The following is a 14,283-nucleotide window of genomic DNA, read 5'->3' as shown; positions in this document are numbered from 1 at the left end:
TATTTCTGAGAAGAGAGTCCACAGCTTCTATCAGATTTGGCAGAAGAGTCTAGGACACCAAACAGGTTAATTGCTTCTGTCCTAATACCTGCGGTCCCTCCTAACTTTTGAAAAGTATTAAAGCTACAAATATAATTATAATTTGAGACAGAAAGTAGAAATTTGTATGACTATTAGCACAAGAAATATGATTATTTGAAAAGCGTAATCCACACAAAAGAATACTACTTTCACCAGCCATACATTTCAGTGTAGGCTGAAGAACTTCACTAGAAGCCCAGCCCAGATTTTCCATAACTAGCATAAGTTTCCCAGATGATATAAATACATGTGATAAATTTCAGTATGTCACAGGTTTTTAGTCCTGTGTTTCTAATATCAATGTTTTAATGATCCATCAAAGCAGGCCTGCTACATAGCATTGTATGGAGTGGAAATAACCCAGAGTAGTTTGCCAGCAAGTAAAGCTATTTTCTTATAGTTTTTCCAAAATATCTATTCCAAAATCTCTTTGGTTATAACTTTCAGATAGTTGAATAGCCACAGTTGCTATACTCTCCACATAATTATTAGATACAGAAATAAAAATCACTTTGCTTGTTTACTTATTTCCTTCCTTCTTTTCCTCCTTAATAAATATTCCTAATTATCTACCATGTGTCAGGTACTGTTCCAGACACTTGTGAAATATCAGTGAACAAAATCAATATATTCCACCCTCATGGTGCTTATATTTTAGGAGGGGACAAAGAAAATAACAACAGACATTTTGAAAAAAAGTAAGTTATTCATGATTCTTAAAGGTGATACATGCTTTGGTATAAAAGGAAAAAAATAAACAGTAGGGAGACTGGGAATACCAGAGGTGAAGAGAATGACTCCAATCTCAAATAGTACAGGGTAGGCCTCACTGAGAAGGTGTCATTTAACAAGACCTGAGAAAATGAGGCCGTGAACCAAGTATACAATCTTGGGGAAGAGCCTTCTAGACAGAGAGAGGAGCCAGGGCAAGGGAGTTCTTGGTTTGTTTAAGGAGTAGCAAGGAGGCCATGGTGTCAGAGAAACAGCAAAAATGTCTGCTGCTGTGGTCTTGAAATTTATGAAATTTCATATTACAGTTGACATCTCATTTTCTATCACTTACCTGTCAAAATGAAAGTCATAGTATCTTTTGTATATTCTTACTAGCGTCTCATATTTGTCAAGAAATGCATTCAAAGTTCTGAGAATTTTAAAATCACCCCAAAAGCACAATCTCCGGTTGGTATACAATTTATGTCTCTCCGTTCCCACAAACATGTATTTGCAAATGAACTGCTATGCGATAAGCAAATGTACCATTTAATAAGAGATGATGTCATTATAAAGAAATCAACTAAAAGACCTTCATTTTGAAAATCTGTCATTTGGGCACAAAGCATTTGTTATGTTTCAACACAGAGAGATTGCAAGACTCATAGCTAACGTGAAAGCACCCATTCTTTCTAAAATGTCATAGTTCTTTTCATATTTATTACATTTGTTCATTTCATTAACTTTCTTCCAGAAAATGAAACAATCATGATTACTGTACAGTTTTCACGGCATTTATCTGGATTAATGCCTCCAAAAAGAATGCACACATGAAGGTAGATCTTTTTTTTTTTTTTAACGAGAGGGGGGTGAGTCAGCCCTCCCTCAAATAAGCATCTTATTCCTGCCTTCCATGAAAATGCATTGTGATCCCGAGACTTTGCAAATGCAACATAAAATGTATGCAACCATACCTTGCCCAACTGATCCTTTTTGCCAAAGCCAGTGGCAGCTGCGATGCTCCCTGCTCCCTCCACTGTCTTTTGTGCAACTGCTGTCACCCCTGTCACCACCGCCTCACCAACATTTGTCACTTGCTCTTTGGTCTTCTCAGCCACTGGGATAAATCCAGAACAGCAGATTAACAGTGGGACAGTGGAACAACTGGGACTTAAAATAATTTCACTTCCACTAGCTGTTAACTTCTAAAGACCTGTGTTTACACATACCATAAATAACTGAGGTGTCAGAAGAAATAAAAACTACAGAGATTTTTAAGTGAGTGTCGTTTAGACAAACATTAAATCTTTGCTAAGATATGTTGTTGTAATCCTGCAAATATTAAAACGTGCTTCAAGTGTAATGATCACAAGTTGAAAGCCTTTGAGCAATTGAGGTTTGGTTAACATTTTATTAAGGAAAGTTTACAGAAAGCAACAATTCCAGGTGCAGTTATTGTGAGATGAAGTAATTATTTATTTATTTATTTTAATTTCAATGCCAATTCTTTAATCTCACCAAGCATGCCCATTTTCACCATACCTTCCTAGTCACACAACACATATGTGCTCATGTTACCCTCTGAAATGAACAATACAGATGACATGGTACTATTTATAGAAAATCCAAAAGGCCCCACCAAAAGACTACTAGAACTGATAAATGAATTCAGTAATGTTGCAGGATACAAAATAAATCTATAGAAATCTTTTACGTTTCTATATACCAATAATGAAGCATCAGAAAGAGAAATTAAGAAAATAATCCCATTTATAATTGCGCCAGAAATAATAAGATACCTAGGAATAAACCTAACCAAAGAGGTGAAAGATCTGTACTCTGTAAACTATAAAACAATGATGAAAGAAATGGAAGACAACACAAGGAAATGGGAAGACATTTCACGCTCTTGGATTGGAAGAACAAACAATGTTAAAATGTCTATACTACCCAAAGCAGTGTGATGTGATCCCTTCAAAATACCAATGGTATTTTTCACATAAGCAGAACAAACAATTCTAAAATTTGAATAGAACCACAATGGACTCCAAATAGCTAGAGTAACCTTGAAAAAGAAAAGCAAAGCTGGAGGCATCACAATTCCAGACCTCAAGTTATAAAGTTATAGAGATCAAAACAATATGATACTAGCTCAAAAATAGACAATTAGATCAATGGAACAGACTAGAAAACCTAGAAAATAATCCACAACTATATGATCAATTAATCTTTGGCAAAGCAGGAAAGAATATCCAGTGTGAAAAAGACAATCTCTTCAGCTATTGGTATTGGGAAGACTGAATGCAAAAGAATGAAACTGGACCACTTACACAAAAATAAAGTCAAAATGGATTAAAGACTCAATGTGAGACCTGAAACCATAAAAATCCTAGAACACTGGCAATAACTTCTTTGACATTGGCCAGAGCAACTTTTTTCTAGATATGTCTCTTGAGGCAAGGGAAACAAAAGCAAAAATAAGCCACTGGGAATATATCAAAATAAAAAAAAACTTCTGCACAGTGAAATAAACAATCTGACAGACATATGAAAACATGTTCATCATCACTTACAATCAGAGAAATGCAAATCAAAAGTACAAGGAGATAGCATCTCATACATGTCAGAATGTCTAAAATCAACAATCCAAGAAACAAGTGTTGGTGAGTATATGGAGTAAAAGGAAAACTTGTGCAGTCTTGGTGGGAATGCAAACTGGTGCAGGCACTGTGGAAAACAGGATGGAGTTTCCTCAAAAAGTTAAAAAAAATAGAACTACCCTATGATCCAGCAATCACACTATTGCATATTTACTCAAAGAGTACAAAAACAGTAATTCACAGAGATGCATGCACCCCAATGATTATAGTAGCATTATGGAAGCAAACTAAGCGTCCATTGACTGATGAATAGATAAAGAAGATGCAATATATGCGATGAAATATTATTCAGACATAGAAAGGAATGAAATCTTGCCATGTGCAACAATATGGATGGAGCTAGAGAGTATAATGCTAGGCAAAATAAGTCAGTTAAAGAAAGACAAATATGTGATTTCACTCCTATGCGAAATTTAAGAAACAAAGAAAATGAGCAAAGGGAAAGAAGAGAGAGAGAGAGAGAGAGAGAGAGACAAATCAAGAAGCAGACTCTTAATTATAGAGAACAAACTGATGGTCACGAGAGGGGAAAGGGGGGGCATGGGTTAAATAGGTGACAGGGATCAAGGAGTGCACTTGTCATGGTGAGCCCCAGGTGATGCACAGAATTATTGAATTACTACATTGTACACCTGAGACTAATATAACACTGTCTGTTTACTAACTGGAATTAAAATAAAACTGAAGCCAAAAAAAATGAACAATAGAGTAAGGTATGGTTATGAAGAAATTTTAATCCTTTTATGAAACTTCAAGCGTCGAAACAGGGTTTGAAATAAAAAGATTGATTTTCAACAATTTTAACGGCAACAAAAGAGCTAGGTGTTTAGTATGAAAATGAAGTTTGTTGAGCAAACTTATAATTTATTTTCATAAAACAAAATACAATATGGTGATTCAGTAATTTTTTTAATAAGGTAAAAATTTAGAGAAGACAGTGTAAATAGTTTGGGATTAGATTTGGAAGCAAAAACTTAATCTCATATCAAAATTTCTCTAAAGCCATATCTGATATAATTGCTGTTTTAATCTTTGTATATTACCTCCATGCAATTCCCAAATAAAGGAAACTCCAATAAAAATGTTTGTTTCAATTAAATGAAGATTTCTATGAAAAAACAAAACACAAGATCTTCTGCTCTGTTAATAATCTCAAGGTTGATAGAGAAATAAAACAATCTCTCTTCATCTAAACCTTATAACACTTATAAAGTCTACATCTTGCATCTTTTATCTCCATTTATGTAACGCTTGCCTTCATTTTGCCTCATAAACTCTTTTCTGCTTTTCCCCCAGATTTCAAGAATTTGGGGTTTTGAGTGATACTTTTCCTCAGGCCCTCTCCTAAGCAAATAGAGACACTTTTGGGGGGGAGGCGGGAGGTTATGTTTTAGGCTTGTGTACATCCTCTCCAGATAAGTCCCACCCCAAGGAATTCGATGAGTTACACTGTCAGCTGTTAAGTCGGTGTGATATGCTAATCACATGATTATTGTACAGATTTCATGTCACTCATTGGAGGAAGCCAATGATTGAACAATGTGGACAAAGCAATTGGCTTTTGAAATAGCAGGTCATGGAAGTAAGGTGGTCTGTAAGGATAGATGCTTACTCTTCAGTTCTAGGCAACGTGGCAAAATTGAAATGGCCCTAGCGTCTAAAAGCAGGAAGAGTCCCCAGAAGATGTTGCTTGATATTTGCCTTTTGCCACTTCTAGGGATACCGTTGATGCCTCCTAACAAATAATGGCTATTCCCAATGCAAAGTTCAATTTCAGTGTCAGTGAGAAGCTGTACTGGAGATTTCATGTTTTAAAACATTTCCAGAATGTTGATCCTTTAAAAATAGTGAATTATGGGCTTTAACTTGTCATTTTTTTCTTTTCCAAGAACATCAATAGAAAATTTTGCTTGAAAAATGAACACTTTCTTGTTACAGTATCTCAAAGACAAGAATAAATTTTGATCTTTTTATAGACTCGTATTTTTTCTGCCAGCCGTGAGTGGTTATTTTTACAATATCTAGACCATGCTTTGTATATGTATACACATTAATTTACTTTTAATGCACATAAAGTTCACAGTAAAATGCACTTTGTACTTTATTATAATTCACCAGGTTTTATCATTGTAAGAATAAGTAAATTAGTTACATTACAAAATGACAGAGCATACCTGTAGCAATAATGGACACATTTTAAAAGATTTCATTGGACTTGATTTATCTAGTGGATTATCCACTGATCTTAAGCCCCAAGTCCCTCTCTTAAGAACATTGTTTCTCCGTTGATATGCCAAACAAAGGATGACAAAACAAAAGGAGACACATTCAAATTAGTCATTTTTCATCTGATAAATAATATTCATTTTTAAGGGAAAAGGCCTCATAACCAGGGTCAAAACAGATACTTCCTCCCAACTTACTGATAGTATAATATTTTGTGTTTTCCCCTAAATGTGCCAGTCTTTCCCAATTTCTTTCATATAGTTCCCTCTGGCCAGAAGCTTTGATCCTTCTCAGATATCTCCCTATTTACTCAGCAAATTCAAACTGCTGTTAAAACCCACCTCAGATGTCCAATTCCATGTTAACATTTCCTCCCAACAGGTGTCCTGTTCCTCCTCCTGCGATCTCATAAAATTTTAGATATATCTCTGCTATTGAACTGTGTGCCAGAATTATTCACTTCCCATTATGTCTATCCACCTCCATCAGTCTATTTGGAGTTCATTAAAATCAGAGATCCTGTTATTTCTCTTTATATTATTTCACAGCAGACACCAATAAATTATTTGAATGTATTAAGAGAAATGTTGTGTATTCTGTAATTTATTCATTAACTTCAACCATTAGATTTAAGTCAAAAATAAAATTTCAGAAAGGAAATGTGGCACCAACTTTTCAAATTAGATATAGTAAAACCAAACCTTGCTATTAAACACAATTATAAAGTTAAGAATACCTAGCTTTTAACAGTACAAATTATATATTTGATGAAAATAAATTTATATCATAAAACATTTTAATACAGTAATTTAAATTATAGCATGTTGAAATTGGCTGTGTTTATTATTATGTAATAAACTTTTGTTTCTAAGAATCAAAACCTTCAGAAAATCTCCAATAGTTGGAATTTGTTTAAACCATACTTCCATGAGAAAAAAAAGTAAGCTTTTATCAACATTTATTTTACTTTTATGTTTATTTATTTAGTTTGAGAGTGAGAGAGAGAGAAGGCAAGCAGGGGAGGGGAAGAGAGAGAGGGGGAGAGAGAGAATCCCAAGCCAATTCCACACTACCAGCACAAAGCTGGTTGCAGGGCTGGATCTCAAAAATTATGAGATCATGACCTGAGCAGAAATCAAGAGTCAAGACGCTTAACCCACTCAGTCACGCAGGGGCCCCAATCAGCATTTACTTTTTTAAAGCACCTTCAAAGATTTGTCATTCAGTAAGTCCAGATTAAATACACTCTCATATTTTTCTATAACATAATGCATTAAGTTGACCACTACAACAATAATGAACTGAGATAAAAAAGCTAGGGTTTAAGGTAGCGATTTTTAGATTTTATCATGAGATTATCTAACTGGGGGGATTTAGTTTTCTTGGAATTTTTGAGGTAGAAAACTCCTGGTCTAAGTAAGTTTATTGAAGCCGATATTTCTGCAAAAATAAGTAATGGGATGAATCTTGAGGAAATTTTTCCTTTCACATTAGCTGATAATGCTATATTCTATACAACAGTTTCTCATTTCTCTGCTTTAAGACAATTCTTCTCCTTAACCATTGAGGTAATTATCTTATTTATCCTTACACTTGGAATTTGGATTTTATATTAAATAACCCTAGTCATTACCTGATATGGGAGAAGGATGGTAGTATTTATTGCAGATTTATCCCAATGCATTCCTCCTGGTCAGACTACTTATGGCATTTTTGATATCTTACTATTGCCAGGGTAGTTGATTGATACAATGGCTGTAAATATTACCCACATCAAAATCATCATGGCCTTGCTGCTTAGCAGCATTTTCCATAGTGTTGTGTGGAACCTTGGTTTCATTCAATCCTAGTAACTATTGAAATAAGGTCAAATACATTTGAGAAGCCCTGGATTAAACTAAATTATGAAAACATCGTTACTATGGGTTATTTTAAATTCCTCAGTATGCTAAAGACATGATATGCAAACTTCTCAATATTATAAAATCAGGGAAACGTAAGGTGGAAGGCTAAAATGTTGCCTTATTGTACAAACTTCAGTCACACACACACACACACACACACACACACACACACACTCATTTACTTTCTGTCATTCTGGAGAATGGCACAGACTCCAAATTGGGCCACAAGCTTATCTGCTTTCTGAACTACAGGGATTCTTCAACTACCAACTGGAACACCACTAATCTAGCTATGCCCTTCAGATAGTAGTCTCCAACTGTCGCTGTCCAGGTCATATTAAAATCATGCTTAATAACATCATATTTATGGAAAGGTCCCTACAAGGCAATACAGTTCATTTACTTGCTTAGTTCTGGGCATTACATATTGATTGGATTGCCAACACAGCAAAACAAACAGCTTACTTTAATTTACCTTCTAGCAGAAACAGTTTCAAAGGGTTCTGTTTTAATTTTGCACCCTCACTTACTTATCAAAAGTATATATAAAATAGTCATATGAAATATTTTTCTCCACTATCTGTAAAAATGTTGTTCAAGATAAACCCAGTATACAGTGAGGATAAATAACACTTACATAGTACACACTACTTGCCTTCATTACTCTAGGTGTTTGTATACATTAATTCTCTTTATTCTTTTATAGATGAGGAAACTAAATCACAAAAAGGTTATGATTCCTGCAGAAAATCACACAGCTGATAAACGATAAGCAGAAATTTGAACCATGGAAGTCTGGCTCCAGAGTTATGGGATCAACCACAATACTATACTAATACTCCCACTTGATTTTGCCCACTTCCATTTTTAATTCAGTAATAAGAACATGGTATATTTCTATTACACTTACTGCTTTCTGATCCTATGAATTATATGAATTATATTTCACACTTTCTATTACACTTACTGCTTTCTGATCCTATGAATTATATTTCTCATTATATACCCTGTTTTACCGCATCTGCCAGACAGCCTGGAATACATACAACATGAAACTGAATCACAGCAAGTCTGTGGGCTCTTAAGATTATTAAACTTCAGTTCCCCTATCATTTTTTCTATTTCTAGCCCTATCATACTCCTCCTCATCATCATCACCACCATCATTTTCATCATTTTGATATTAAGTTATTATAATCTTCTAATAGACCCATTCAGATTCTTGGTGATATTATGCCAAGTAGAGATAAATACAATAAATACTTCACTGATCATTCCAAGGGTGTTTCCATAAATGCTTTCTGAATCATCAAGGAAATACTATACTAAGTATAGTTCAATGTCAGAATGTTTCAATATACTCTACAGAAAATTTTATATTAATCCTTCAAAACATGGCAATTCCTGTATGTAATTTATGGCAGCAGTTTGCCAAAATGTTATGTTGGTCAGAATATTCAAATGCTATTACTACCATAAATTAAACCTATCTGGTCAATTCAGAGCCATCATTTTTGACAGTGAAATATTTTGTGTTTTATTTATTGATAATAAATATTGACCTACTGAAAAATATGTAATAAAGAATTAAGGTTAAACAAAGCTGATGTTCCCTTAGAATGCTTTCCTATGAACATAGTGGTTGCTTACAATTACATTCTGAAAGATTAATGCTTACTAGTTTCCATATCATTCTTGGATATAAGCTTACCTGTTGTCACACCATGAACCACACCTTCCTTGGTTTTGGAGCCTATAAAAAAGCAAATTTAAAACATATATAAGTCTTAAATTTTCCTTATATTGCTGATTAGCTAGCTTTAAATACAACTAATAAAAAAAATTCTCAATCTGAAGAAGCCCATATGGAAAGATATCCTTAGGGGTTAAAACAAACAAACAAGCAAACAAACAAACAAACTAAAATAAGAAAATCCAGTAATCACACAACAAATAGAAGAAAGCAAAGCTAGCAGGAAGTTGTCTCCCATTAAATTTTAACCCCCAATTAAGACATTTTTTTTAAGTTTTTATCTTAATTCCTGTTTGTTAACATATAGTTTTATATTAGTTTCAGGTGTACAATATAGTGATTCAACAATTCCATACATTGCTTGGTTCTCACTAAATGTTTACCAAATATTTTTATGAAAATATATAAATAAGGCATTAAGTGAAATTTGGATGTATTGCATTTAAACTTACATTTTGCTAAACAGTCAAGAAAAGTATCATATTTAATAAAACAATTTCTAAGTAGTTAAGAAGTTTCAATTTGAATATATTTACGGACTTCCAATAAAGATAAAACATAAAATAAACTATAGCATTGTAGTTGAGAATGTACATTTTCCCCAGAAATAAACCCACTCTACATGGCCAATTAAACTATGGAAAAGGAGGCAAGAATATACAATGGGAAAACAGAGTCTTTTCAATAAACGGTGATGAGAAAACTACATGCAAAAGAGTAAAACCGAACCACTTTCTTACACAATATGCAAAAATCAAGTCAAAATGGACATCAATCCTTGCAAGATATTTATGCATACGTATCCTGAAGTAGTTAACAAAAGCAAAAACAAACTATTGAGACTTCACAAAAATAAAAAGCTTTTGGCACAGCAAAGGAAGCTATCAGCCAAATGAAAAGGGAACCTACAGAATGGGAGAAGATATTTTCAAATGATATATCTGTAAGGGGTTAATATCTAAAACATATAAAAAACTAACACAACTCAAGATCAAAAACAACAAATAATCCAATTTAAAAATGGATACAGGATCTGAATAGACATTTTTCCAAAGACATACCGATGGCCAACACATACATCAAAAGATGCTCAACTTCACCGTTATCACGTAAGTACAAATCAAAATCACAATGAAATATCACCTCACACTGGTCAGAATGGTGAATATCAAAAAGAAAGAAATAAATGTTGGTAAAGATGTGGATAAAAAAGAATCCTTGGGACACTGTTGGTGGGAACATTAATTGGTGTAACCACTTTGGAAAACAGTATGGAAGTTCTTCAAAAAATTAAAAATGGAAATACCATATGATTCAGTAATCAACTACTGAATATTTACCTGAAGAAAACAAAAGCATTAATTCAAAAAGACATATGCATCCCTATGTTTATTGTAGCATTATTTATAATAGCCAAGATATGAAGGCAAGCTAAGTGTCCACTGATAGATGAATGGATAAAGAAGATACGGTGTGTGTGTGTGTGTGTGTGTGTGTGTGTGTGTGTGTATAAATATATATATATATATAAATATATATAATGGACTACTACTCAGTCATAAAAAAAGAATGAGCTCCTGCTATTTGCAACAGTATGGATGGACAATAGAGGGTATTATGTATTATGTTAAGTGAAATAAATCAAATGGAGAAAGACAAGTACCATATGATTTCACTTATATGTGGAATCTAAACAACAAAAACAGAAATGGACTCATAAATACGGAGAACTGGTAGATGCCAGAGGGGAGATGGGTGGGAGATGGGTGAAGTAGGTAAAAGGGATTAAGAAGTACAACCTCTTCTAGTTATAAAATAAATGTCACAGAGATGAAAAATACAGCATAGGGAATATACTCAATAATATTACAGTAATACTGTATGGCAACAGATGGTTGCACTTAACCGTGGTGAGCACTGAGTAATGTATAGAGTTGTCAAATCACTATTACAACTGTGACTAATGTAACATTGAATGTTAACTACATTTCAATAATAAAAATTAAATTAAATTAAATTATTTAAATGTGGGCCCTGGGTTTAGATTTCTTGTATTTAAACCTTTGTCACAATAATAAAATATACATCATGTTGGTTAACATGAAACTAAAGGAAATATACATATAAAGTTCTTAAAACTGTGTTTAATACATAGCAAATAGTAAGAAATCATTATTATTATTTTCATATAATATTTGTAAAGGGATTTGCAGGTTAAATATAGGACAAGTCATTAATAAAAATTTCACATAAATGAAATTATGCAGTTATTAAATATATAAAAGGATACAAGATAATGTTTTATATATATATATATAATAGGACGTGTCAATGTGTTCGTGTATGTACACGTGCATATTTTACAGCCAATGTTCACTTTGCACAGTACTGTGGGATTGTAAGGTGAGCATGCATAAGCTGAGGTGAAGCTGTAGAAAGTGGTCTTAAAAATCAATGAAGAAAATGACAATTAATTGGTGGTAAACATTACAATTGTCCCATGACCTTTAAATGTTTTTTTCAAAACATTAAAAATTCTCATACTCACTTATAAATTTATAGGGAAGTGAAAAACTAGCAAAATCTTTACTTTGTTTACTGTAATTTAAGACATTGAGAATTAAACTGTTTCATTTCTTTGTAAAAAAAAAAAAAAGCTTTTCAAGAGCAGTTGAAACAGTGCTGCTGTCTTCTCATTGTATAGCTTTCTATATGGAGTGAGCATCTTTCCTAAGTCTTAAATTGTCATACTCCTTTGTAAGTTTAGATCAGTTTCCAAAATGTTACCCTTTTAGCATCACGCTCTATCTCTGACCATTCCTCTAATATGGGGTACTTTTGCAGCAGCACTTCCTCTGGAACATCTTCAACTTATTCATGACAACTTCTTCCATTTATTCAGTCAGCTTGGATCAGTTCCACTGGCTATCTATTGAGTCTCCTGAACAGTAGCAGTGTTACCATCCCCAAAGTCAGCTATTTGTTGTATAAATAAAATATTGTTTATTCAAATTTTACTTCCAGCCATTTTCACTTCATCTCTTGGCTGCATTTCCATATTTTGTGGCCAATTTCTTTTTTTCAACTATGCATTTTGCGAAATATCACATGGGTCTATCACTGGGAGAAGCAATACACCTAGAGGCTTTGCCGTCTGTATGAGCTGAATAGCAGATGTAAAATGACCAGTCACTGAAAAACTTTGAAAGAAGTGATGTAACTTGATCATGTATTATAATGGGTCTCTGTTGTTTATGTAACATTTTGTGGGCTGAAGGGCTAGGAGCAAAGTTTGTAATGTATATAATCATAGTATATGTACTACGGTAACAGAAATTCCAACTGTGTTGTGAGGGACTGGTATTATTCAACTAACTGTGGTGTCGGAAATTTCTTGCATCCTGGAACTATACAAGGTGAGAACACCTTTTATTTAAGAGAATACTTCTTATCACTACTACTCACTCCTTGTACCCCATATTTTTAAAAACAACTATTTGAAATAAATGTGTAACAGTTGGTCTGTGGTCTTTCCTCTCTGCCTGAGTAATAGCTGAGAATTTGACCTTGGGCTAAATCACGGAATGTATCATGATTTAAAGATAAATGAGAGTCTTAACGAAGTTGCTTCATATCAAACCAATCACCTGTGGTTTGCTGTCAATTGTTTGTTAATATCTGTAATTAATAATTAACATTTTATTGATGAGTAATCTGTCATTGAAAACCTATAGCTACAAAGTAGGTACCAAGTGGCTAAGTGACTAGTAAATTGAAGAGAGACCGGTGCTGATGGCTTGCATGAGCTGAGGTGGCCAAAACTATCCCATCTTATCTCTCATGACTTCACAAAGGCACAGAGTAGAGAAGGTTGAAAGTAATGCCTAGGAGTTGCAAGAACTCAAATATACTGCTATTGTACATGTTATGTTGACTCTGTCAACTTGATGCATCTGGAGCATATTGTGATTTGAGAGCTTGATATTAATCCATGCTCCTGACCATTGCTGCTTGCTGAACAAAGTGGCATTGGGAGAGTTGTGAAGATAATTATTTTGCCTTTACAGTTATAATACTTGGCATTACATAAAGAAAATGAATGTTTTTTGCTTTTCGATTTGACTCTATACTTATAATGTCTGACCCATTTGATTGAGATAATTGTTATTTATTAAACTGAAGTATATTGATTGAATGTTTGTATACAAATATATCACAAATGAAGAAAAATCATAAAATAACACTGATTCTTATGGTAGTTCCTCACTTAGTTAAAAGGTAGTTGCCAAAAATATATTATAAAGGAATAAGATTACTTTTATCTGTAGGCTTAAGAAAACAGTGTGCTAAACATCTTCAGCCACACTGAAATTACAAACTTTCTCTAGCTACTTCCAGTATTTCACTCTAGCTACTGATGAGTTTTGTAATGAAGAATGAAAAGATGAAAAGAAAATATGTTGACAAAGTAAGTATTCTGTTGGACAGCTTGTTTGATAATAATAACCATGGCTCCTATATAAAAGTGTGCTTTACAAAAATCCTCAATGAAATGTTAACAAATCAAATCTAACAATATGTAATAAGAATTATACTCCACAACCAAGTGGAATTCACACCAGGTACACAAGGTTGGTTCAATACTCAAAAATTAATTAGAGTAATCCATCACATTAACAGGGTAAAAAAGACAAGTCACATGATTATATCAATAGATGCAGAAAAAGCATTTGACAAAATGCAACATCTATGTATGATTAAAAACTTTTGGTAAACTAGAAATACAAGGGAACTTCCTCAACTTGATAAATATTTCCAAAAAAACCTACAGTTAACATCATATTTCATAGCAAGAAACTAGAGCTTTCCTACTAAGATCAGGAAAAGGACAAGCATCATACTGGAAGTCCTCGCCAGTGCAACAAGACACAAAAAGGAAATAAGAGGT

At 33.5% G+C, this 14,283-nt stretch overlaps 1 protein-coding gene across 4 annotated transcripts in view; it reads right to left on the bottom strand.

The window, feature by feature from the left end:
* Window positions 1–14,283, bottom strand: part of SNCA (synuclein alpha) — a 157,061-nt gene that overhangs the window by 135,578 nt on the left and 7,200 nt on the right. For all 4 annotated transcript variants that reach the window (XM_027060837.2, XM_027060836.2, XM_015075759.3 and 1 more), the window contains exons 3-4: window positions 9,294–9,335; window positions 1,767–1,909 (exon numbers count right to left, since the gene is read on the bottom strand). In XM_027060837.2, coding sequence (XP_026916638.1) covers window positions 1,767–1,909; window positions 9,294–9,335 — 185 coding nt within the window. The remainder of the gene's footprint in view (window positions 1–1,766; window positions 1,910–9,293; window positions 9,336–14,283) is intronic.

The sequence above is a fragment of the Acinonyx jubatus genome, chromosome B1 (assembly GCF_027475565.1).
Source record: "Acinonyx jubatus isolate Ajub_Pintada_27869175 chromosome B1, VMU_Ajub_asm_v1.0, whole genome shotgun sequence".
Taxonomy (NCBI): domain Eukaryota; kingdom Metazoa; phylum Chordata; class Mammalia; order Carnivora; family Felidae; genus Acinonyx; species Acinonyx jubatus.
The sequence above is the reverse complement of the archived record's forward strand: the minus strand, read 5'-3'. Positions and strand labels throughout refer to the sequence as shown.